Here is a 24492-nt window from a genome sequence, read left to right as displayed (position 1 = left end):
TGCCGCGGGACACCGTGGAAAGCACAAGCGTTTTATCATCGAACCGACTGGCTAGAGCAGATTGCATCGCAACGTTCGTTCTTCGTGTTGAGGTGGCTGGTTTCAGATGGGAAATAACTGTTCATAACTCTCATATATTTGTATGTTTTTTATTCTCCAACCCGTCCTATTTGTGCTTCTTACATGCCCCGTCTAATCCGTGTACTTCGACCATCTTTGCAGAGTTTTCCCGACATCAGCAATCGGACGGCAGCACTACTCTCGATGCCGAAGGGGCGTTACCAGCATCTGAAGCGACTGCAGCCATTGCTGGCGAACCAGAGCGAGGACTGCCTGACGCTCAACATTTACGTCCCCGGAAGTGGTAAGCTAGTGTTGTTGTTGTTTTTTGGCGTTTCGTTTTTTATCACTTCATGAGCAGGGCTACCGCATGTAAGCGAGGAATATTCGATTGGTCTAACGCAAGTCATCCCCATTTGTTCCCGACGGGCTGGCTGCGAAAAGTGGCGATAAATTTAGTACTCATCGTCCATAAATTGGATCACTCTAAGGTGCCACGAAGGAACGCGCATTGGCCAATTCACAAGGCCATGCCCTTCCGAAATGCCGGGAAGGGTTAATCTGGGCAGAACCAGAACAGTACGTCCAGACATAGACACTCCATTGAGCGGTTTGTTCGGGTTGGCAGCGATCGTAAGGTTTCGTGTAATATTCTCTATCATTTGTTTGACCATGGAAACCTTGTACAATGCCGGTATGGAATTGAATATTGTTTTGCTCCCATCGTGCTGAGAGACCGAGGTCAAAAGCTTACACACTGAACAAACAACTTTATCGGTGGAACAAACAAGTTCCCTTACTTTGAATAACGAAGTAACGCTGCGATGCTCTGCAGGAAGATGTTCGGTTCGTCCTAAAGACATGGCGTTGGTTTGCTGGTGGAACAGTAAGCAAAAGTTGCAGAATGCGTTTTCTTTTCCTTTTGGAAAGTAGGTGGAAATTTAACTTTGGCCTTCAAAGAGCTGTGTAAAGTACAGTTTCATCTTTTATAACACTTCTTTGAGATTTGTTGCTAAGAAGTTTATATACCACGAGGATAAAGAAAGAAATGTTACAAAAATGTACCGTTTTTATAGTTGATGTTGGATGTTTTATGAAAACGATTATCGTTAACAATATATATATGTCTGAAAAATGACAAATTTAAAGCTTTATTCTGAGCATTTTGCGGATAAAGATATTAAATGTCCTACTAATACCTTCTAATCCTTGTTCACCATCGCAGCCGCTTCTATAATGATGGTTGCACTATTCCTGCATCATCGTGATTTTAAAACTTGGACCGAATTTGATCGGTAAGAAAAATAAGTTACTTGCTTGAATGTAAGTAGGAGTTAGAAAACATATGAGGTATAAGCATAAAAAAGCTTTGTATAAACAATCTGAATAATTATTCAATGAATTTAAAGGCAAATAAGAAATGCAGAGCAGCAGCAAGCTTAAATTAAAATCAGTTTGGAAAACTGACGCAAAAAAAATCGTATATTAACATCACCTCAAGTGAATCAGTGAGTAAAAAGAAATGGATCCAAGAAATAACCAAGAAATGGAGCCATCAAAAGCTCGCATAGCTATAAAGTCCGTAGCCATGCGTCCGATTTTCCCTTGAGTCTCTTTCTGGGGTTTTTCCCATTTCCTTAACCTCACCACTGCGGTGTCAAACTAGGGTTCACCGTACAGTGTCATAATTGTAGTTATAAAATTTAATCTATTGTTCCACTATTAAGCACCCGCACACCCACGTTCAGGCATGGCATCCCGTCATCAACAGCGAATATATATGGCCGACAGGAGAGTTCGCTGTTGGGAAAGCAACCGGGCTGGTCATTATCAGATGAGCTACCGTTTACCCATGTTGACTAAATAGTGCTAAGGCTCCGAACCTAATTTTACGATGCTTTAAACAGATTAGTCTCTCGGGAGATGGTGGCAGGCAGCGCCAAAGCAGAGCGTAATACGATGTGCAGATTCGGGGCGGCGTAAGACCATTAACAAATTTATCACTTTGTTTTTCGACGAAGATCGAATGTAGCGTGGTAAACCAGCTTGTATCTTGTTGCTGGTAAGGAAAACATGATTAAACGTTAATCGATCGTAAGTGTGGTTTGATGTTTGGGTTAGCTAATGTGCTTACTATTACGATAACTAGTGGCTATATACCGTGAACCATTGCGTCAAACAGAAAATATATTTTAGCAAACGTTAGACTCCAACATGTTCACTTTCCACAGTATGTACCGCAAGTTTTGTTTATGTAGAGTTCGTTGCGTATTTTACGAGCCTCTTTTTGTGACGCTTTCGATACCAAGCGATTCAATCACGTCAAACTGAAGCACCATAACCCGATAACCTTCTACCAAAGCAAACACATTCGATTTCGCTGTTTTTGCATTTTCTTTCAGTTTAGTTCGGCACGCACGGCGCACACAATGTCCCGCGGAATACTTGCGCGACCTATTCGATGCGCCTTTTGTGTGTGTATGTGTGAGTTGTTTAATCTCGTAATGGCGGTTCACAAATGGCGCTGCAGGAGAGTGCGTGCATTATTTTTATCGTTTCATTTCATTTCATTACCCGTCCCCGGAGAGAAAGGAAAAGCGATTCGATTTATGTTCGTGGTAATAAAATTCGAAAAATAAATCATCCATACACTAACCGAGCGGCACACACCGGGAAGCGGAACATACGGATAGCTGCGTTTCATGGTACGCGTGAGACTACGGGTGCTGTTTTGAGCGTGTTATTTTCAATTTATCTCACCATCACACCGGTATGGGCCGTACACGTTTGATGGTTTGACGGCCGCGCGTAAACCGGTAAGGGTTTTTTGACAGATTCTGAGACACGGAAGCTTCCTGGAAGCTGTCAAAGGTAAGCGGACAGAATAGAAAAAAAACAGGAAAGGAATATGGAAGTACACCAAAACGGCTTCCCAAATGAGCCGTACCATCGTGGTGGATTAACTTTTGCCGTTCGTCAAAACATTTTTTTTTGCCACCGCTAGACGGGGGCAAGTAAAAACGTCGACGAAAATTAAATTACATCTAACCGAATAAATATGGTGGAGGTAAAATTCAATTTTTGCCACCGAACGGAACGGACGCTCGGATGCGCTTGCTCGGTGTTTTGCATAGATTTAGGAGCAAAACATCTCACCTCAACTTACACGGAAGCAGGGCAATGTTGGAAAAACGTCAAACTTTTCAACCATACCGTTTTTAGCGTGAGTGTGTGAAAATGTATCATAATCTATCATGGGAAGCAACTTCAACACGCTACCTTGACGCGATGGTGCATATTTCATGAATATTTTAACTAAAATACATGATTTAAATTGGGGTTGCTTTCGGCTCGTTTTTGTCAATGAGCAGACAAAACTCAACGCGGTTGCTAAAATGTTACAGCTTATGTTCCGTGCTAAAGCGCCGTTCGTTCAAAACGATCTTCTTCCAGCGGTTTAAATCTGAACGAGATGTGTCTGGTTGTAGTGTGAAATAGTGTTGAAACTGTATGGATGCAGCGTTCAGCCGCTCTCAGCAGCATCTACAACACCTTGTTTCGTTTTGATTGGATCGTACTGCTCTGCTATTCCGCTGTGGAACATCATCACGAATGGTTGGTTGGTTGAATGATGATGGCGATGATGGGATGATGTTGATGTTGTTTTCGATTAGGAAAATGTTCAATGGAAAACTTTTGTGGGTACGATCGCACCGCCTGTCGAAATGTTGTGCTGTGGGAATAAAGTTCGAAAGCGAAGAATAGTGCAATTTGTGGTATGTTGAGGTTATGTTATTTGTTGATCCAAACTCCACAAATCCCGTTGAACACAAAACCCGCTTTGTGTATCTTGCTTCTTAGAAATATTTGCTTTAAATTGGAGACTTTAACTTAACTTTACGATTAGGATCTTCTCGTGGTAATTCATTCAAATGTGTTTGTTAACCGTGTTTGTGTGGAGTCTGCAATATTTTCTCGCTCCGATGGTGCAAAAGTTCCCGCGAAAGGTGACGGCTCAGCTGCTACGGTCCCTTAAAACTGTCGTTAAGCACACCTTAAACGGTTTGCTAACTTTTCCATTGCCCAAGTGCCGTTCCCCGTTGCTTCGCCCTGCCCCAAATCTTCTTCTCATTAATTTCAATACAATTTGGTGTTGTATTTGTTCTGAATTCGAATTTGCAGTCGTTTCCTGCTTGGACGACAATTTATCTACATTTTGTGCAAATCTTTTTTTCGCACGAAAACCAGTACCGTCCAGACACGGGCTGGGTGGTGGCCTCTTTTTTATGTTTTGGGTTTTCAGATACGACGAGCGAACAATTTTTCTCGTCCCGACGGGTGGTGTGGGTCGGTGTTGCTCTCGAGATGTTCGAGGAGTGTGCGTCCTATGTCATCCCGCAGCATCCCAGGTAGCTGGGTGCAAGTGGTACTTCTAGCAAATGATAAATGATAATTGAATTTCAACTTTAACATTTTCGGTTTTCCATCATTCGGCATCGCCGGGTCGTCCTGACGTTTGTTCGACTTGAAGAGGACACGCAGGTGGTGGATATTTGCTGTAACGAGCCAGAAAGGCTGCAAAAAAGCTTCGAACATTATCAAAGCATGCTCCGTGCGGGATTCGTTTGTGTGTGTGTGTGTGTGTGTGTGTGTGTGTGTATCGAAATGGAAGCAACAAAAAAAAAACTAGCGAACGATTATTCAACCATTTTCGGGCCGGCTCCGAATGGAGAAGAACGTGTCACATGTTTTTTTTTCCAGACATAATTGAACCACACTTGAAACGCCCCAATGATGTGTATACTCGTCTCTTTGCCGATCATTCACCATGTGCCGAGTGTGTGCTTCATTTAAAAAGCTGTTTCAAAGAAAATGATGATCATCGTAAACAAGCGTGCCCACCGCACATGGCGCTGGAAGCGATCCAATGGTATAACTGGTCGGGTTTTGTCGTGATAAAGACGTGATGCTGTGAACTTTAGCTCAGCGTGATTCAACCTGAATGAAACGCAAAGATGACGTCCGTTTTACAGCTTGCACTTTAAGATACTAAGCACGGTTCTGGGCTCTTGTTAAAATCTCACCGCTTCACAGCAAGCTCTGAGGCGAGAGGTTCATCGAAAGTTTAGCGCAAGCAGGGCGGGCGGATTAATTGAAATCTTAATTAAATGTGTAACAGCGGGCGTCAATCTGTGCTTTCATTTATTTATTTTTAATTAAGTTTCTTCATAACGTTCTGCGTTCTTCGATCGATCGGTTTTGGACATCCGCCACGTACAGTAATACCAGCACCGGGACACTTTCGCTCATGATTGAGAACGTTCATCCTCGGCACAGTGTCGTGCTAGCAATTAAAAACAGATCCTTTGCTTTTTTCCCAACCCAGCTTCTTAGATGGCTCTCTTGTTTTCGTATCGGATTTGTGGCTGTAATAATCCCCTGTTCACCTTCGTGTTGTTGTCGTCCACATTGGGCGGTTTTAACATTTCGTTGCTCCATAAGCCAACACAACCAAGCACCCTTTTGAAAGCGAACATTGAAACCAGGTCGTACGATGAACGGGATGTTGTTTCCTGTTTCGATTCTCATTATTTTTAGCTAAAATTCCTGGCTGCAGATCGTTGTTTTTTAGCCGATACAATGCGGTAGGAAAGAGTATATTTCATATTTGATATGCGTTTCACGTTGTTTTGTAACACGCCGTGGGTTTTTTGCTTGTGGGTGGCTCCTATCGGCAAGGTTTAGAAGGGAAAGCCACACAGCCTGGTTCCTTGGTTTATCGATGTCGGCGACAGTAGAAATCAAATACCAAGCTACATTTAATGAAGATTATCTTCTACCACGAGCACATTACGGGCGGTTCGATGGAAGTATAATGCAGCATTGCTACTTCTTGCCTGGGATTTATAATCTTGCTGTTTTGTACGCTATAAACCGGGATTTAGCATACATCAAGCGAGATGTGAAATTTATTTGATGTTGCGACTCATGTGATTACCGCTTTGTGTAGGTTTTTTAAACGGATTCCGTGTAACCTTTCTCATGATCTTTGCTTGATGCGAATAATCTGCAGGCGAAAATCAAAATATAAGAAAAAAAAACCTAGAATAAAATAGAACACGCAAAATAAAGTTGTTTCTAATATCAGGGTAGAGAGAATTCATCATGAAAACGACGTAAACACATCTGATTGCTTTTCGGCGTAGCTGCGATTTGAATTTGTCTTTAAGTTATCATTTTCAGCTATATGGAATTCATATGTTAGCCCTATTATATTTTTTGCCACTTGTTTTGAAGTCCTGCGTGAAGTGTCCTCTTGTTGTCTTTTCACTTTTCATTGTGATCAGTTCCTCTAAGTTTATTATTTAATTGTTTGTGATAATAAATGACTTCAAATATCTTTCTTTTTGCTTCAGCTCTTTTTTGTTTTTTTTTCTGTTAACACCTATACACTACTTTTACGTCATGATGATCATACCACTTCTAACCCAGAAAATACCTTGGGAGATACGAATTTGTATTTAAAGTATTTAACCTTTTTTCGCAAGTTTAATGCATTTGGGGAAAATAAATTTAATAAATTAATTTAATCAGCAAAGTATATTTGCGATTCTGAGAAAAAAAACACTTCTGCTTCTGAATACACTTCCCACTATGCGAATGAATTTGTTTGATAAAAAAAAATTTCCTGACGTTTATGAATAATTATTGTTCTTGGTATAAATATATGCTCATACAAGAAGCCTGGCAATATATTCACACAATCTCTATGCATAGGAGCAATATTTAATCAACTGTTCAACTATTTATTCAGTTTATTCAAAATATAATATTTTAATCAATTCAAATATTATTTAACTAAATTACCGACTATTGTGGTAATCGTTTCCTGAGAAATACTAATCCGCCACCAGCCACGAATTCTAAACATTCTAACCTAGAATTTTCTCTAGACGAATAGAATTCATACGTTCGCCTTAGAGTTTGCTCCAAATGCAAATTCACACTGACTATCGGTGGAAAGGAAATATGCACATAGCACTAACAAATATACACATCTTCTTCTCTTCCCGCATAACAGGAAGTCGCGGACTGGAGGCACCCTATTCAATTTTCTTCTACATCCACGGTGAAGCGTACGATTGGGGCTCCGGCAACCCGTACGACGGTTCGGTACTAGCCAGCTACGGTCACGTCATAGTTGTTACAGTCAATTTTCGTTTAGGAATACTCGGTAAGTTATCTGTGGCCCTATTTTCCGACTGCTTGATCACAGCGCACTGATGTAAATTTATCGCCAGCACTTGTGCAGCGAATTGCCTGCAAGGCACCCGGCACAGCGTTGCTCCACAAAACTATTCACGCACTTCTTGAAAGATGCACCGGCAGGGTAATGCAGTTCGTGTACCGATCGTTTGACATTGGTTCAGTAGCGAAAGGTTCCCGACCGGGAGCTTCGTTTGTACGCATAGATAACGTGTTCGTAGCCGGGTCAATGTTTGCCTCCAACAAGTCATCATCAACGTCATCGTTCATTAATTCGGGCCTGTATGCGGATCACATGCGGCAGCATAAAGCTAGCCCACGAGGAAAACCGGCCACAACTAACCCATTCGTAAATCTACGTGGCGTTGGCGGTGGTTAGCAATCGGTTAGTAGCTTTCAGTACCACTGAGCACACTATCCCTGCCCGCTAGTGGCCCCATTCCAATGGCGTATTCGTATGAACGAGGTAGTGCTTCTAGTACGCTTTTCCGACCGGAGTAGGATAATGAAAATTTATATTATTCACTGTGCTCGTGGCTATCCAGAGGGTGGTTTGATTCGTTTGCTTCTGGAGTTTTCTGCCGCCTAAAAACCACTACGCTAACCATCTGCTCGGTGAGTGGTTTTTCGGGCAGGATTTTCTGCTTTTGGTCACATATTTTTATTACGCCACCGCCATTTCCACTCGCCGCCTGTAATAGCAGCACCGAGCAGTATGGCCAAAGTAACATATTTTAACCTTCGTGTGTTTTATGCTTTTCGTTCTTTCGCACAATTATAGCATAAATCATTACTTATCAAAAGATTGAAATGGCAACAGCCGAAAGATTCATTTTTCATGCATGTTTATATGCACGGTAAACACGGTGGTGGTGGGTCTGAAGTTTTATGGTTCCCATTTTATGGCGTTATTAATTTTTTCTTCTCTCTTGACGTGTTTTATGGCATGTGTATATCATTGGGGGAAGTGTTCGCTTTGTTCGTACACAGTGTACAATAAGATGATTATCTGCCCACTATATCTGCTGCTATTGTTGTACAGAAAGTAATAACAGAATGTGTACTAAAAAAAATTATTCACATCACATGAAGTTATAAGTATTATAACATTCTCTCAGGAGTTGGTGTACGATGTTAAACCCTCCGTCCCGGGGTTCTTAACTCATACAATAATCTGCACGGCATAAACTATGGTTAGCAATCCTTTTACTTGAAGTAGCATTGAGATTTCTTTCTAACACTACTTTCATAAAATGAACTCTCTCCGTAAGTATCGCACTGAAATGATGTCAAATAATGTTTAAGCACTATTTGAACCATATACAGCAGTGAGTGACCGGTGTTCGGAACAAAAACGTCACACATTGGTGGATTAATTTGTGGATTGGACACTACGCAGGAGGAGCTTGACGGGAGCAGAAATCAGAAGCAAACAAACTCCAACACCGACACCGTCTATGCATGGCACTATCATCGAAAACGCCCTCGTTCTAGCCAAAGCTAACGCCGTTCGAAACGATAAATAAATGCTGAAAAATGATTCCATCGCTTTGCAGCTGTGTTTGCAGCATTTGCAGCCAACGTAACTAACATCCCGCGGGATCTCGTGAAAATCTGATGCTCGATTTACTGGGCACGGAATTCGGCTTCCCGCTGCCTGGCACGGTGCATGATGGAATTCATTTCGTTATGGAATTATATGTATTGCATCGGAAAACTTTACGCTCCATCCAGAGGAACGCACTCTACCGATGTTGGTTATCGGTCGTTTGTGCTTGGCATCGCTGGACGCCATTACATTGCCTGGGAATGGAATTTACTAGCAAACACGCACGCTTTTGGCATTTTCTGTACGATCAAATCACGTTAAAATGTAATTCTGAAGCTTGATATTTCAAAACTGTAAACATCGATAATCTGTGCGAACCAAAGCTATGAGTATATGTGTACACTGATTGCAAACCTTGGCACAAAGAAATGGAACGCTAAATTTTAATAGCAGAATTTTAGGAAGTAGGAAACAGAAAACTTTTTTTCTGTTGTACTTTGCAGTATACTATGAATTTGTAATAGTTCTCTTACAAACATAGACAACATTATAAAAAATAAGGCGTACTAGTAAGTTTCAAGCATTTAGTAAAATCCATCGATGCAATACGGGTTGAATTATCACATTTCATGAGCCATATCTGAAGATTTCATTGACAGTTTTCCAGTTACATGGCCCTATGGATATCCCTATTTATCGAAAGCCATGCCCTGCAAAAGGGTGGGTCAGAAGGGTATCATGTATTATTAACTGCTTTTGAGATTTAAAATTAGGTCTGGAGAGGCGAACACCACTGATTCGCTTGGAACCGAGCTTCGAGGTAAAAACGAACAGAATAATAGACACAAGATAGTTTCGCTTTAAATTCGTAATTTCACAGAAAATTGAGAAAATAAGAAAAAATCTATCAGGCGTTAAATGGACAACAATAACAATAAAAAAACGATAACATTATGCAACAACGTTTTACCCAATGAAGCCTCAAATTTTGGGAATAGTGCTTAGAATTTACTTGTTCACCTAACATTTAGTTTTTATGATTGTCTTATAGATTTCAGTAAATAGTAGTTTTTGAACCGTTAACAACATAAGACTCTAATCGTTGGCTGTCGCGTGCACCTCAAGGTGTAGGTTTTCTAAACAGGTGTAGATCACGCCAAAAGAGTAACAAAAACCTTTTTCGTTACTTCGATTTGTGCTACTGGTGACATCCAAATATTATTGAACTACATCGCGAATTTGTAGTTAATTTTTCCTTAAAGATCGCGGTGGAAATTGTATCATACGTGATTGACAACATATGTGCGTTTCAATTAATTTTTATCGTTGATATTCTATTACATTCAAGGATGGGTTAAGAAATAAGTACAACATTTTTTTAATACTGATGAAGTTATAATTATTTATGCTAAAGCTAATCTCTTACTAATTAATTGGTTTGATAACATGAACTCAACAAAACCCCGACTTTGGTTTGGAAATTAAAAAGGAGATATTATTATGTTAGTATGATCGCATGATAGCATCCTTTATAATCATACTGATTATACACAGATTATAACACACAGATTGATTACAGATAATCATACAGATCTCAACCATTTCCTATTTCAACGTTATCAATTGTACAGTTTTCCAGTAATGTGCGATAGGGAAATTGTGACATGGCTGATATTGCTGCAAAATTCACGAATGAAAGCTTAACATAACGAGTTACAGGCACCATCAATGAGATATTGATTCATGTTGATCCAAACCCACCGTGCAGATGCTCTATTTTTATTCATATCTTCAATTCTCGCTAACCGTGCCATCGATAATCGACAGCATCAATTTACATCATTTTCAACCATTAGCTAGCAACCGAGCGACCACATTCATACGAAGAATATGCACATGGTTCGGTTGCGCGCTAAAGAAGTTCCCAGTACCTTCAATCCATATTCCAGTCTAGTTAACACAGTTTGTTCATGACGTTCTGCTATCGCCATCGGGTAGCTACAAAAAAAGTATTTCTTAGTACCTTTGTACAATCCAAGCGATAATATACGAGCTGTCTGTCTCCAGCTGTGTGCTGTGATTCACTTGAATTATGTTTATGTGTGTGTGTGAGTATATTTTTGGTTTCTGATCGCCGTTGATGACACACCAGTAGAGAACTTTGTCCGGCGACCGTAAGTGAGACACAAATATTTATAGCTGACTGGGTCGGCGATTGGCATACATTGCATGCGAGGAGAAGCGGCAGCATTCACCTACGCCTGTGGCTTTCAAATTTCGAATTCAACACGCGTACCCCGAAGGATACTCGTAATACTCTCACCTAAACACCTATTTTTTCTTCCCCAAAAAAAATCCCACTGACATTCGGTTGCTATGCGTCTGGGTCTGCGGTTGGACCACCAACCGTGAATAGGTGAAACCCAAGCGCCACTGTAAAGCGGTGCCTCCTGTGGTGAGGATCCTCATCTCGTCGCGTGCAAAAGGATGCGAGCTGTGGTACAGATTATGAAATGTGAAAACGAGCAACGATGGCATAGGCAGGGAGAAAAAAGACAACATAAAAATACCATCGTACACGCACGAACTAGCTCATGGGCGAGGAAAATCCTAACCTCACATAGCACCCTGAAATAATCTCGAAAAGAAGACTGCATTTGAATTGACGTGTAATTTAACCGCAGGTGTTCCGACACCTTCGGCTCAATGGGAAGACGAATATCGCACAATAATTTACCATTCTAGCAATCGCCTTTCACACACGTGTGTCCCTCGTTGCTGTGTTTCCCTTAGAAAAGTGATCCTTTTGGCTGGTGTTACGTTTTTTTACAAAACACCTTTGAGGGTGTATTAAAGTAAATGGAGAGTTGAATTTGGTAACCTACATCGTTCGCAAATTGGAATCGATTTTCCATGTGTTTCCCAGTTTTAGTTTTTGCTTTGGTGTTTATGATTATGATTCACATCACGAACGAGATAACGAAAACGCTTATGACCTTCTGAAGGCGTATGATATCGAATATGCGCGCAGTTTTGAAGTGTAAAAATTTTAATGGCTGCAATGTGTACACTGTAACAACTATGCTGAATTATTTGTTAACTTGAATCATTAAAACCAATCATTTAAGGCCTGCCATTTCTTGGTTTCTTTGACTATATTAACCCGTAACAGGATAGACAGTCGTGTGTACTTTGATTTTCACTTATGTTTTAAATTAACGTCAAATAAAGAATTGCCCTTCATTCATTTTCTTTGTTCTTAAGGGTTCTTAACGAGTTTGGCTCTCGTGTGAATTGATTTTCCTTTTCTAGAGTTATATTTTCGTTACTTTTACAAACTTTCGGTGTTTAAGCATCAATCAACTTTCCAGATACCTGCCTCACTTTGATTGACATAAATTTTTGGGTTGCATTTTCAGGCACAAGAAATCCCTTTTTACTAATAAACATCACTGTTGACGAGAAGCCTTTTAGAATGATAAAACTGTTCTGAACAATATCTCTTTAATTATTCAATTTCTTCGAATGGATATTAACACGTTTTTCGGTTACTTTCTTCGAGAACGGGCATTTCCGTGTCACTTATATCGAAGGGTCATGTTATATTTAATTCATATTGGTTTGGAGACATATCTTTTTTCGAAACGTAAACGGCACATTTAATGTACTTGAATCATATTATATAGTCGAACAACATAGTAAAATTATATCATCCTATCCGGGGTAAGGATCTACCTCTACAATTCACCTGCTTTACAGTGAAGGAGGAAATCGCTAAAGAACTTTTCTCTCATTTTAAAAATAAACTCTTTATCCGTAATAATCTCCATCAAAATGTCAATGCTCATATAAAAAGAAAAAATAAAAAAAGTGTATATCGCCCCTTAAATAACTCTAACTGACATTAGACATAAGACAACCAACAACATTTAAAAGAGAGCTACTGTAATAACAAAAAAACAACTTAAACTTCAGCTAAAATTACATTTTGAATGCAATTGATTTCTTCTAATAAGAGGAAATTATTCAGAAAGTTTTTATTTATTCAATGCAGTGAAAAACAAATCTCAAACAAATTGTAACTAATAAAGTAATATATTATAAAGAAAAACATTCCATCGTATGGAATATCCGGTAACTAACAATCTGGCCCAAAAAAGTGGACGTATGTAGAAAAAAAAAACAAATCGTCAGTCATGCAAAACAAAGTTACGCACGTCAATTTGCACGAGCGCAATGACAGAAAATAAGCGTACCGTACGGTACTGCTGGTTAGATTTCAGCTATATATTTTATACCGTGTGCCTTTTTAAATAATGAACAAACGGGCATGGAAAAACTAAAGGGAAAATGGACGGGGTGGCAGCAAATAGGATTTTATTTCAAATGCGTCAAGCTGGCTGGTTTAACTTGCAAAAATGAATCACATCATAAAGGGTGCACCGGTGAAGAACACGTGCACTATACGGTCATCGAACATTCATCGATATTGGTTTGTTATGGACAAACGAGGGAAGAAAAACTGCCCTGTTCAAATGCAACATAAAACATCGCCCCAAAACGGCCCTGTAAATCATGACCGGGGACGATTGAAACCACCTCCCACCCCCCGCCACCAACCCCGCCTGATTCAGAGCATCGCGATATTACCAACGCGGAAGGTGATTCAAAAGTGGACCGGCTGAAAATCATCCGCCGAAAAAAAAAATGGCGATACACTAGCTCGAAACCGGTGGAGTTCCAGCTGCGAATCGCTAACACTGTCCCGGTAAAATGCAAATGGTGCATTCCATTGGGTGCACGTTTCCAATGCGGCGGATGCATTTTTCCACCTGGTGTCATATGCAATGATTTCTAGACTGAAGCGAATTTCCAGCAAAAATGTAACAAAAAAAGAGCAACAACCTATAACAACATACACACAGCATCATGGGCACACACACACACACACCATCACACACATCTATTTGGCTGTAACTGTGTGCAGCTGCACAAGAAAAATAACGCCCCGTGCCGCTGTCAATTTCACCCGTGGATGGGTTCGATGGGAAGTGAGTGGAGAGTTTTATGACTTACTAGGGATGGGGCGAAAGTCTGCTGAAACTATCGAGTGTGTCGTTTGATTTATGCGGTTCAATAATCGAATTTATTCGCTCTGCCCGATCGTTTCGCTTCGCCGAGGCTGTTGTCCCGGGGTTTCGCTGGGAAGGAAGCAATATTTAGTATTGGCCAGGTTGATACCAGGTTGAACGGAAGAGAAGATGGCGTTAAAGGTATTGGTGGGGTTTTGTTTACTTTTCACTATGAATTTTCCATAAATCAAGCACGCTGCTAGTACCGTTGGGGTCTTCTAGGGAAAGAAATGGAAGCGTGGAGGTTGGCTGGAAAACTAACGCTCCAGACTATTCGCTGGAATCGATCCCGAACGAGTCAATAAATAAACTCCCTGCCCAAAGGCAGCAGGGATGCTTTTTATTCTTCTCTCCCCATTGAAATTAGATTAACGCGTTCTTGGTGGTGGAAGAATTCTTTGCCCACTGTTCCGCGAATGCGATAAGGAAAAGCGATTGTTACTTATTTGCACGAAAACATAATGGCCCGCCGGGAAGGACAATGGCGAAGCAAATGCTCACAATCATGCATCGCAATCGGAACCAATCGATCCAGACGATAGTCAACGGCCACAACTCGGGCAAAGGGCGGACATCGGGTCGATCGAGCATCTTCACCTTTTGTTCAATGATGCTGGCGAGCATATGTTTACCTAGCAGATTACCATTTATCAATTTTATGAGTCCAGTGAGCCCTTTCGGTGCCTCGGCGTACCTCGTTTCAGCACACCCGAGTGGGTGAACCAAGAAATGGTTTGGACCTGTGACTCCGTTGGTCGCCTTCCAATGGGCCAAAGGTAATCAGTAGATAAACATCGGAGGAAATGGTTTATTTGTTTTATCGCCCAATGTTCGTTCGACCCCTGTTTGGCAGCTCGAACCGTTCCTTCCAGCCCAGTTCGAGCACGTACATCTCGGAACGGAATGCCCACCACCGATAAAGCTACAGGCTAATGTTCTATCACTCGGCCAGAAGGGAGTCAGAAGTGACAAAAAGCGGAACGTGTCGGGCCGTTTTTGCTTGAATAATTGAATGAATTATTTTTTTTCTGATTTACTCCAGCCCAGGGCGTGTTTCGGTTCGATGCGAAGATGCTATCACCAAAAGACTTTTTTTACGGAATGGTCAGATAAATGACAGGGTCAAGAAGCTACTGTTCTTTGCTCTTTCTGATTCTTCGTTATTTTTCCTCAGACAAACGTGTTTTATTGTTGAGATCTATCGAGAAGAACTCACTTATAATCGTACATCAAACATAGTTTTTTGTTTCACAAAAAATACGACGAAACAAATGGTCGTAGAAGATATGAGTATACCCAATATGAAATAACTGAAATAGAACATTGTATCTAAATATTTCTGTCTGATAACACCTTCACGTTGTCGAATTAAACTGAGTCGAATGGAAAATTGACTGTGAGTGTCGCAGAAAATTGCAGTTATAATTCAACTAAACGATAAGAAAAGGATCTTGCGCTTAAGCGAAAGAAATCGATTTGTAGACGACACGGTCATATCTGAATCAAAAAATGTTTAGCTGTTGGCTGAAACTTGTCGTTTTTAAATTTATTTTTATTATGGTACAACTAAGGCTCTTCGTCTGCTAATAGAGGTATGGAATCTTTGGACAAGATGAGCTTAGATTCAACAAATTAGCGCAAAATGTTTCGAAAACATTTGGAACATCACATCAGAAATGGGTATCATCAACTGAATATTGGAATAAAGCACAACCAACTTGAAAGTGTCTCCAAGACTACATACCTGGAAGTAATATTAGATGATTAGCCAAAACTTAACGTACATATGGGTGCTGTTATTAACAAACTTCCACAGAATTGTTGAATGATGATCAGCTTGAATAAAGACTCTGTGTATTTTCAACTTTAGGAATCGATTATCGTACTGTATTTAAAATTCTATGCATCCACATTGTTCCTGCCAGATGATGCCAGATAAAATTCATTTAAGCAGATTGTTTGGCCTTCTTTATCCGCACAGCAACCTCGACAAATCGAGGTGCTCCATTTCTGGCTAATTTTGACATTATTTAACCATAGTTGGAAAGTCAATCCTGCGTAGACTACAGTAGATTAAGTAGGTTACATGGATAGCAAAAGAGCATGCACATTATGCTACAGTGGATCTTGAATATGGCTTCATTCTTCTCAGTCCTATGCAGAAACAAGAGGTGGGATAACATCATCAAATCACAATGACATTGATCAATCCTATTCATACATTTGCAACAATTATGCTAATTACTTAAATATGATAATTGAATTCCACCTACTGATTAATGTAAACTAAACAATGCGACACCGCGAGGTGAATATTCTTCAAATTTAAATAATACTGTCACATAAATTATGCCGTGCAGATAGCATGATTTGTGTGAAATTCGAATCAAATTTTAAACCCCTTCCTTTTACTGGGGTTCGCATTAATTTCGATGTTTTATTTCGCCCCGCAAAACAAAAACGAAAGCCCCTAGCCTATCTTTCAAAGGGGACATAATCTCATTAGACGTGACAGCAGAAAGGATTCGTAAATGCTGTTGTGACAAGATAAATGTTGTGATTTTCTAAGAAGTTTATCTTATTGCACGGTCGATCCTTCGCTGCCCTAACGCTACTAACGGTTGCTTTCCGGTTTTTTTTCACTTTCGTAGGTTTTCTAAAAACTCGTGCCTCACTGTCACCCGGTTCCGGCGGTAATCTAGGATTAATGGACATCATTCTCGCTCTGCAGTGGGTACGAGATAACATTGCGTCGTTCGGCGGTGACCCGAAGCGCATCACCCTGGTGGGCCACGATACAGGAGCCGCACTCGCGAATCTCGTCCTGATCTCCAAGTCGGGAAAGGGTACGTCAACATCTAGCCCGCGCGATGTGCTTTTTGTGCTTGGTTTTCCTTCAACTGTGTCCATCGTTTGATTGGAACCATTTTCTTATCATGCTTTTTTTGTTTTTGTGTTTTATGTTGTCTGAACCGGTACAGGACTCGTGCAAAGAGCTATCCTTGTGAGTGGTTCGGCACTCAGCCCGTGGGCACTCATCCCGGACCCGGACGCGGTGCGGTTGGAAGTGTCCCAGCAGATGGCGTGCCATCTAGTGCCGGGCCGGAACGGTCGGAAACCATCGACGGAGGACATTACCGAATGCCTGCGGGATAAACCGATCGAGGCGCTCATGGGCGTACGGTTGACCAGTGTACGGTTCATGCCTTCCTGGGGACCGTCCCTGCCGCTGGAGGACTCGATGGATCCCGAGTTTGCCATGGAGCACTCGGGCGAAGGCTTCATCACCAGCGAGCTAATGCTGGGCATGAGTACCACCGAAAGCTACAACGACTTTAGCGCGTCAGACATTCAGGTAAGCAATGAGATGAAATGAGCGGTAAAATTTGGAGGCCATACATTGAATGGTATTCCATTGGTGCACCTCGTTCTGTTTGCAGTACGGCCTAGAGGAAGATCAACGAAACAGGTTGCTGCGGACGTACATTCGCAATGCGTTCACGTTCCATCTGAACGAGATATTCTCCGCCGTCCGGAACGAGTACACCGACTGGGACAAACCAATCCAACATCCAATCAATATCAGGTAGGTAATTGTTCCGCCCATCCCTCACGGGAGGGTTTAACGCTTCAAATAAGGGATACGTGAGACGCGAACCAGTCCGGTTGTACATGAGTCCGATCGGGCATGAATTCTGTGGTAATTGAAAGTTGGCGTTTCTCGTGGGAATAGACAGCAGTGATTCAAATTTCTAATGTTTGCTTGGTGGTCTACGAGAAATCAATTGATTTCCATTCCTTAGAGGAAATTGCCAGAGCGTTACAAATCTTTTGATATATGACTGGCAAGCTGAAGTAAACTGACTGAAATATTTGAAGGCATAGTCTTGATAAGAAAGAAGAGTTTCAAACTTAGGTGAAACATCACATCTCTCGTGAATTTATAGGTACAAAAATCACATTTGCTCTCTGAATGTCTAATATGTCTCGTATATATTCTAAATGCATGTTATTGTTAAACACAACCCAAACAATCCTTGTGATTTGAACTCACAATTTTCACCCAAACTGACCGTATCGTTCCATCTGCATGAAAGCTACCTGTTTAGGATGTAATTTACTTAGCTCCTGCTGTAATATTCCTCGGAACGCTTTCTAGCTTCAGTCTTGTTTCCATGGCTCCATTATCGAGTTCCCTGCCGATGTCACCTGCACTCAATACCGTTCAGCTAGCCACCAACCCAGGAGTAAAACGAAAAATAAGAATAATTTTCAAAATTGGCCAGAATAGCACAATTCTCGCTGGCAGGAACACGGTTTGCACCAAGTCGCGGTGGTTTGATAAAAGTTTCAGAGTTTTCCGGCGAACCGGACGTGATGCGTTTGCGAAACAATCGCAAACGAAACGGAACGGATGTGAAATTGGAACGGAGTGGAAAATGAAAATTGCTTCCCTCCGGTGTGGCGCTATGGCCGTGTGTGTTGATTCTTGGGAAATAGATGGAATTCAATCGGCAAAACCGTATGTACGTGGGCAGCACGGTTTGACTCCGGCACGGGTTGAACGAAAGATGGCTACCACCTTCGGCACCCGGAAGCGGATGGTACCATTTTCGCATGCGTGCATGTGTGAGACGCGCTTCTTCCATTCCGCTACCCTGCTACAAACCTTTTACTGTTCCGGCCTGTGGACTGAATCCAGCGCGTCACGGCAATAGTAAAGCGAGACTTTTGATTCTAAATTGGATTTTGTGAAATTTTAATTCCCAACATGAGATTAAACCTTCTCGCAGCACCCGAAACCGATCGGACGGTGGGCAGGGGGGTTTTGCTGCTCAAAGAGACTGGGCGAATTTCCGACTGAATTTCCGAAGGAAGGAATTTCCGGTGCACAGTGGGACTGTTGGGTAATTTCGCATCAACCGAGGCATTTTAGCCCTCGTGTATTTGTGTGGGTGAGTATGTGTGTGTGTGTGTGGTTGTTAAGCGCTATGATTGTCGGTAGTCATAGTTTGATAAAATTGTGATCCCACAACAACATTGGCCCAGATTTGCCACACCTCCTTTCATCCTCCTATTTCCTATCCCATCCTGCTCTAGGCCTGTCCTAACAACGAGTACAATTAGAAGAAGTATTTTTAGCATGCTCCAACTCGAATGTCCAACTCATGCGGGACCAATGGTAATGATATTATTTTAAACATTTCACTCGATAGCAGCAACTGGTCCCGGTGGACGATTTTGTGTAATCATCCGTAGCAGAAGATTTCCGGGAACCTGAAAAGCTCCCCAAGGAAAACGCTCCCGTTTTGAAATGCACAACATTGCGGGAGTTATTCTGGCATGCGGAGCTGAAAAAGAGACAGCTTAAGGGTCAAATCATAACGTCCCTGCAACCAACTACGTGTAACCCATTCCGGTTGAACGAATGTGTCCACAAAACACGTGTATTTTCCCTAATGAATCGTACACCTCTCACTCTCCCTTGCTCTTTGCAAACGATGAGTTGGTACATATCGTACAGGAATGCTTTTCGATTTGATTATAGCGTACAGACTTCCTATGCAATGCAAGCGCACCAGAGATGCTTCCTCATCTGTTGCAAAACGGATGAAAATGAGGTAGCCAATTAATACCGTGAAATAGGATTAGTTATGTAGCTCGGTTCCAAGTGGTGTATGGCTGATTGGATGATGGATGCTGGTGATGGTGCATTTGCCCTTGCACATCGCTCGGACCATCATCACCATGGTTGGTGCACTAAATCACTCGTCGCTGCGCATGCATCACCACTTCCCGTGCTTCACTTTATGGTCCATTGTCGTATTGATACAGTAAGAGTATTAATAATTTTCAACTCGATAATTTACCTCCCTTGTACCAGTCACATCATCTATTAGCTTCTAACCACCCCACCAATAACGAGTCCTTCCGCATATGACCAGCGCGGGGCGTTAGTCATTAATCGATCGATAAATTAGAAATCGCTTCACCCGCGGGACTGGTACGCATTCCGTTGAGCAAATAACAATTTAGACGAACATTTCACGCATCATTGTTGGCCACTGTTGAGCATCTGTTCGGGAATCGATAAAACCGAACGAATCGAAAAATAAACGAGCTAACGTGATAACAGACTGCCGCGCTTTATGCTTTCAGCCAATTATGGTTCTCAGGCTGGAATTTGGTATTAATGCGATTTTACCAAACATTGGGGGTGGTGAAGTAGTTTATGGATCGTTATAAATTATAGGGTCATCATTTCACTAGATGGAAATCGTCTGGAATGTGACTTAGTCTGGCAAATGAGGGAATAAACCTAAAAAAAACATGCAATAGTATTTTATATTGATAAAAATAGCAATGGTTGTAATTTCGGAACTACTTTTCTATTTGCTTTTATTACTCATTATACTTAACAAACATTTTTAATTTGACCAATATAATGATAAGTAAAATAGATCAATTTTTAATTGGGTGTAGTCCCTGCAATACAAGCTTTATCTGATTGGATGGAAGAGTGGATGTAGAAAACATTCAAGATCATTTCGTTATGGAAGTTTTTCGTGCCTTAATGTATGCAATGCAAGGTCGAACCGCTCACGGTCGAACGCCGGCGTCAGCCAACCCATTCTTCCGTGCTTTATGACGGACGCATCAACGCCATCACTCCATCTCAATTTGGGCCTACCTCGCCTCCTATGTCCTTGTGGACGACATAAAACGGCTTTACGGGATAGGTCGTCCGGTGACATTCTCATGATGTGGGCAGCACACCGGTGTGGCGAGTATAACCCGCTATACGACAATGAGTTCGCTGTACAACTTATAGAGCTCGTCATTGTAGCGGCTCTTCTATTGTCCAACTTTACATACGGGGCAAAAAATCTTCATCTTCAGTATAGAACATAGAATAGATCATCCAGAAAGTCGATTACACAAGGCAATTGTGGGCGGTTTCAAGGAAACGAAGAAAAATTGTACCATGTATTATATTCGGCAGTTCGTCCCGAATGCAAAATAAAAAACATAATTCAGAACATTAAATCTCCTGTGTTGCGGTATTGTTCAGGAGGTCATGGTATACCTTTGCGTAGTATTTTTATGTGATGCGAGTGTGTAAAGTAAAACTCGGTCGTGTTAAAACTTGTGTAAGTTATCGCACAACAAACAATTTATTTTAAATGATAACAACTTGTTTACACACCATTTGTAAACAAAAAAACAGAAAATTGGCTAAGCAACAAACAAGTGAAACATTGGATACCAACGGACTGAAATATTCTGGAAAGAATTAATAAAAAAAAACAAATGAATTTTATGAATGTCAATCGAAAATATTTTGCTGCTGCATGTTAACAAAGTGTTTCCTAGCAAATCGTTTCCCAAACAAATTCCCAACAAACGATCCCGACCCAGCAAAATTATTGCCGCTTCAAATAGCCAGCCCATTCAGCCTGAAGTACAGTCCCAGAAGCCAAACGGCACAATCAAACTTTGCAATTAAAATAACAAATTACCTCCCGGGAGTCTCGGGTCAGCAGAAGGCTAAATGATGCGCGCGAGTCAAACAAAACGAACAATCACGCGACAGGCACACGCGCGGAAGCTGCTAATCCGCCATGAGTGGCCAGTTTTGTTCGTGATGTGAATAATTCCGGCTCATTTGTCACACGCACAGTTCGCCTCGCACATGCACCCGGAGCGAATTAACCGACCCAGTCAGTCTGCTTATAGCGGCAATAAATATTAATACCCATTTTTCCTCACCGAACGGAACGGACCGATCGGAAAAAATTGAACTGTACATAGGCACGTGAGGAAGGCAAAAAAGCGCCCTACATCAATAATGATTGGGATAAAACTTTGCTGCGGCGCTGGCATGGGAAATGAACCCGGTTCCAAGCCGAGAGAGAAATAAGCTAACTGATTCTGCACAAAACGTGAACAGTTACACGAACTCATCAATCAGAGGTTTGTGATAAAAATTATTACTAGCGCTCGATCGCCGCTCGTGCTCGGGGAAAAAAGCGTTTATGCGGACCAACGGTACAGATTTGGGTTAACTTCCGGTTCAGATCGATTCATCCGAGATCGACCGGGTCCTAGATCTTACGGTGGTCGTGAGCGCGTGAAATGAGTTCTTGTCCCTCGTCAGGCAAATGGTGCGAACACGGACACGGGCCACACTGCCAAAGGGACCCAGTGCTACGAACCTGAACGGAACCATTTTTCCGATGCGCATAAATTCCCAATGAGTATTCGGACCGATAGCCTTCGACCAATGAGGTGCCAGCTATCCGGGTGCAAGCTTTAACTGAAGCGCATAAAAAATGTATAAACCACCACTTTAAGCATTGGTTCACCTTTGTTCGGGTATATATGAGGGTGAGTTTATGAGTGCCGCCGGATGGTTTTGTCACGCAAGAGCAGAATCAGAAAATTGACTACCGATCTATAATGAGCCGTCCGGGATATGTTTTACCGGGATCAGTTTTGCATGAACGGAAAAGTTCGTGCTGCACAAGATGAAAAGTCATTCTTAATGTTTCTTGGGGAAAGGCCTCAAATGGTGTCCCAGCCTTTAAGGATAATCGACACCACCTCCCCTGCTTTGTTGTCAATCGTATTAATGGACAACTTGACATAATCACGACATCCCTGTCGACGACGACAAACGACACATTTCCTTCGGGGAGGAAGTCTTGAATAGCAGAAGCACTTGGGACGTTAAAAACCGATCCTCATTCTTTTCCGTCCGTTTGTACTGTCTTCTGTTAAGGCTTCGGAATGGAATTAAGTTGTCTAGGCAGTATTTATTCTATCGATACCACCACAATGCATGTGTCAGCTGTCATCTCGCGTGGTTGTCTTCTAATGGATTCGATCGCAAAAGCACGGAACGAACAAAAACGATTGAAACATTTGCTCCATTCACGTGCTACGATCTGACGGATACATTGTTTCGATGATGAGAAAGAAAGTACGGGAAACTTGCCACAGTGCAATGAAACGACCAAATGCACGCGCAGAATTTCCCACGAAAACAAAAGCACTCAGCACCAGTTATACGGTCGGTGAGGCGAGGCAAACAGCTAGGATAAATACAGCCCAGAAATAATATCCTCTTTGTGGTTCGGGGTGAAAACAAGACTAAGAAAAAAAAAACACATAATAAAACCTCGCCCGAGACAGCATCCAATCGTTTATATCCCGCATTGCTGCCAGTCACTGAGCTTATCGCTTTTCTTTTGCGCTTTGTTTTTACTTTCTCTTCCAATCGTTTACTGAAGCGGAATTCCTGCGAGTATCCACTCATTTTCACTGTCACCATCCTGTCATTTGTGGGTTGTTCTGTCTGGGAGCGTGAACAAAAAATGATTTTCTGAGCGTACGTCAACTGACTGCTGGACCAGTAACTAGCGCGCTGGCAGTGCGTTTGGACGATATTTCCATCCCCGCACTGCAATCCTGACTGGCACAGGAACAGTGAAGAAATGAGAAACCATTGAAAAATGAAGTAAATCCACTGCTTAACGTCAATCGGGGACCCCTTGCACACATTCCCCGAACCGGTCATGCGTGCAGTGGGGAAGGAATGACGTGACAAATGTTTCCCGCTACAGTGGTGGCTAATTTTGGGTTTAGCTTCCGCGTGTTTTTTTGCCTCATTCCAAATTGTAACTCTCGGAGTGAGAAATTGTTGATGAAAGATGATTGCTGTTTATATTTCCTCTGTGTTTTGTTCGGCGTGATGGATGGACTGATTTGGCAACCTGCTTTTATTATTCCCTTGTTATGCTGCCTATTTTGGTTCGCAGTTTGATTGGATTTGTTGTTATTCTGCGTTCGAAGAAACAGCCAAACCACAGCATTGTCATCATGAGATAGGGCATTTTTAAGACGATCTTTGGTTTGCTTGTGTTTTCTCCTTACAGAGACTCCACTATGGAAGCCTTGAGCGATGGCCATACGGTGGCACCCATCATTAAGGTGGCTTATCTGCATGCGCGACGAGGTGCAAAGACTTACATGTTTCATTTCGGTTACCAAAGCAAGGAAAGTGAATATCCGCAGGTAAGAACATTTTAAAAAGGAATGAAAATAGCAATTGTTTGCAGAATGGTATGAAAATAAACAAAACAACTTTATTTGAACTAATACTATTGAAATGATGATGATCGCGTAAGATAAAAACAGGACAAAATGAAGAATGCAAATATTCAAGAAAAGTAACAAAAAAGAAATACCGAAACGAAATTTATGGAATAAGGAACATGTGAAAAAAGAGGTACAATGGCACATTCAAGGAAGAACTCAGAAAGATGCTTAAGATCAAACAAAGAGACAACATATTTAAAAATAGAAGCAAATGTAACAACAGAAGGAACAATGGCATTCAATACGCTGAGCAAGAGTGAGGTATCAGAAGTAGAATAAGAAGAGAAAAAAATAAGAAGAAGAAAGGAAGGAAGGAGGAAGAGA

At 41.6% G+C, this 24492-nt stretch overlaps 1 protein-coding gene across 1 annotated transcript in view; it reads left to right on the top strand.

The window, feature by feature from the left end:
* The window catches only part of LOC128710240 (neuroligin-4, X-linked-like), a 58712-nt gene that overhangs the window by 10627 nt on the left and 23593 nt on the right, over positions 1–24492 (top strand). Inside the window, exons 3-8 of the mRNA XM_053805287.1 lie at positions 223–364; positions 7142–7294; positions 16659–16853; positions 16989–17362; positions 17448–17593; positions 23946–24084. Coding sequence (XP_053661262.1) covers positions 223–364; positions 7142–7294; positions 16659–16853; positions 16989–17362; positions 17448–17593; positions 23946–24084 — 1149 coding nt within the window. The remainder of the gene's footprint in view (positions 1–222; positions 365–7141; positions 7295–16658; positions 16854–16988; positions 17363–17447; positions 17594–23945; positions 24085–24492) is intronic.

The sequence above is a fragment of the Anopheles marshallii genome, chromosome 2 (genome assembly GCF_943734725.1).
Source record: "Anopheles marshallii chromosome 2, idAnoMarsDA_429_01, whole genome shotgun sequence".
Lineage (NCBI taxonomy): Eukaryota > Metazoa > Arthropoda > Insecta > Diptera > Culicidae > Anopheles > Anopheles marshallii.
The sequence above is the reverse complement of the archived record's forward strand: the minus strand, read 5'-3'. Positions and strand labels throughout refer to the sequence as shown.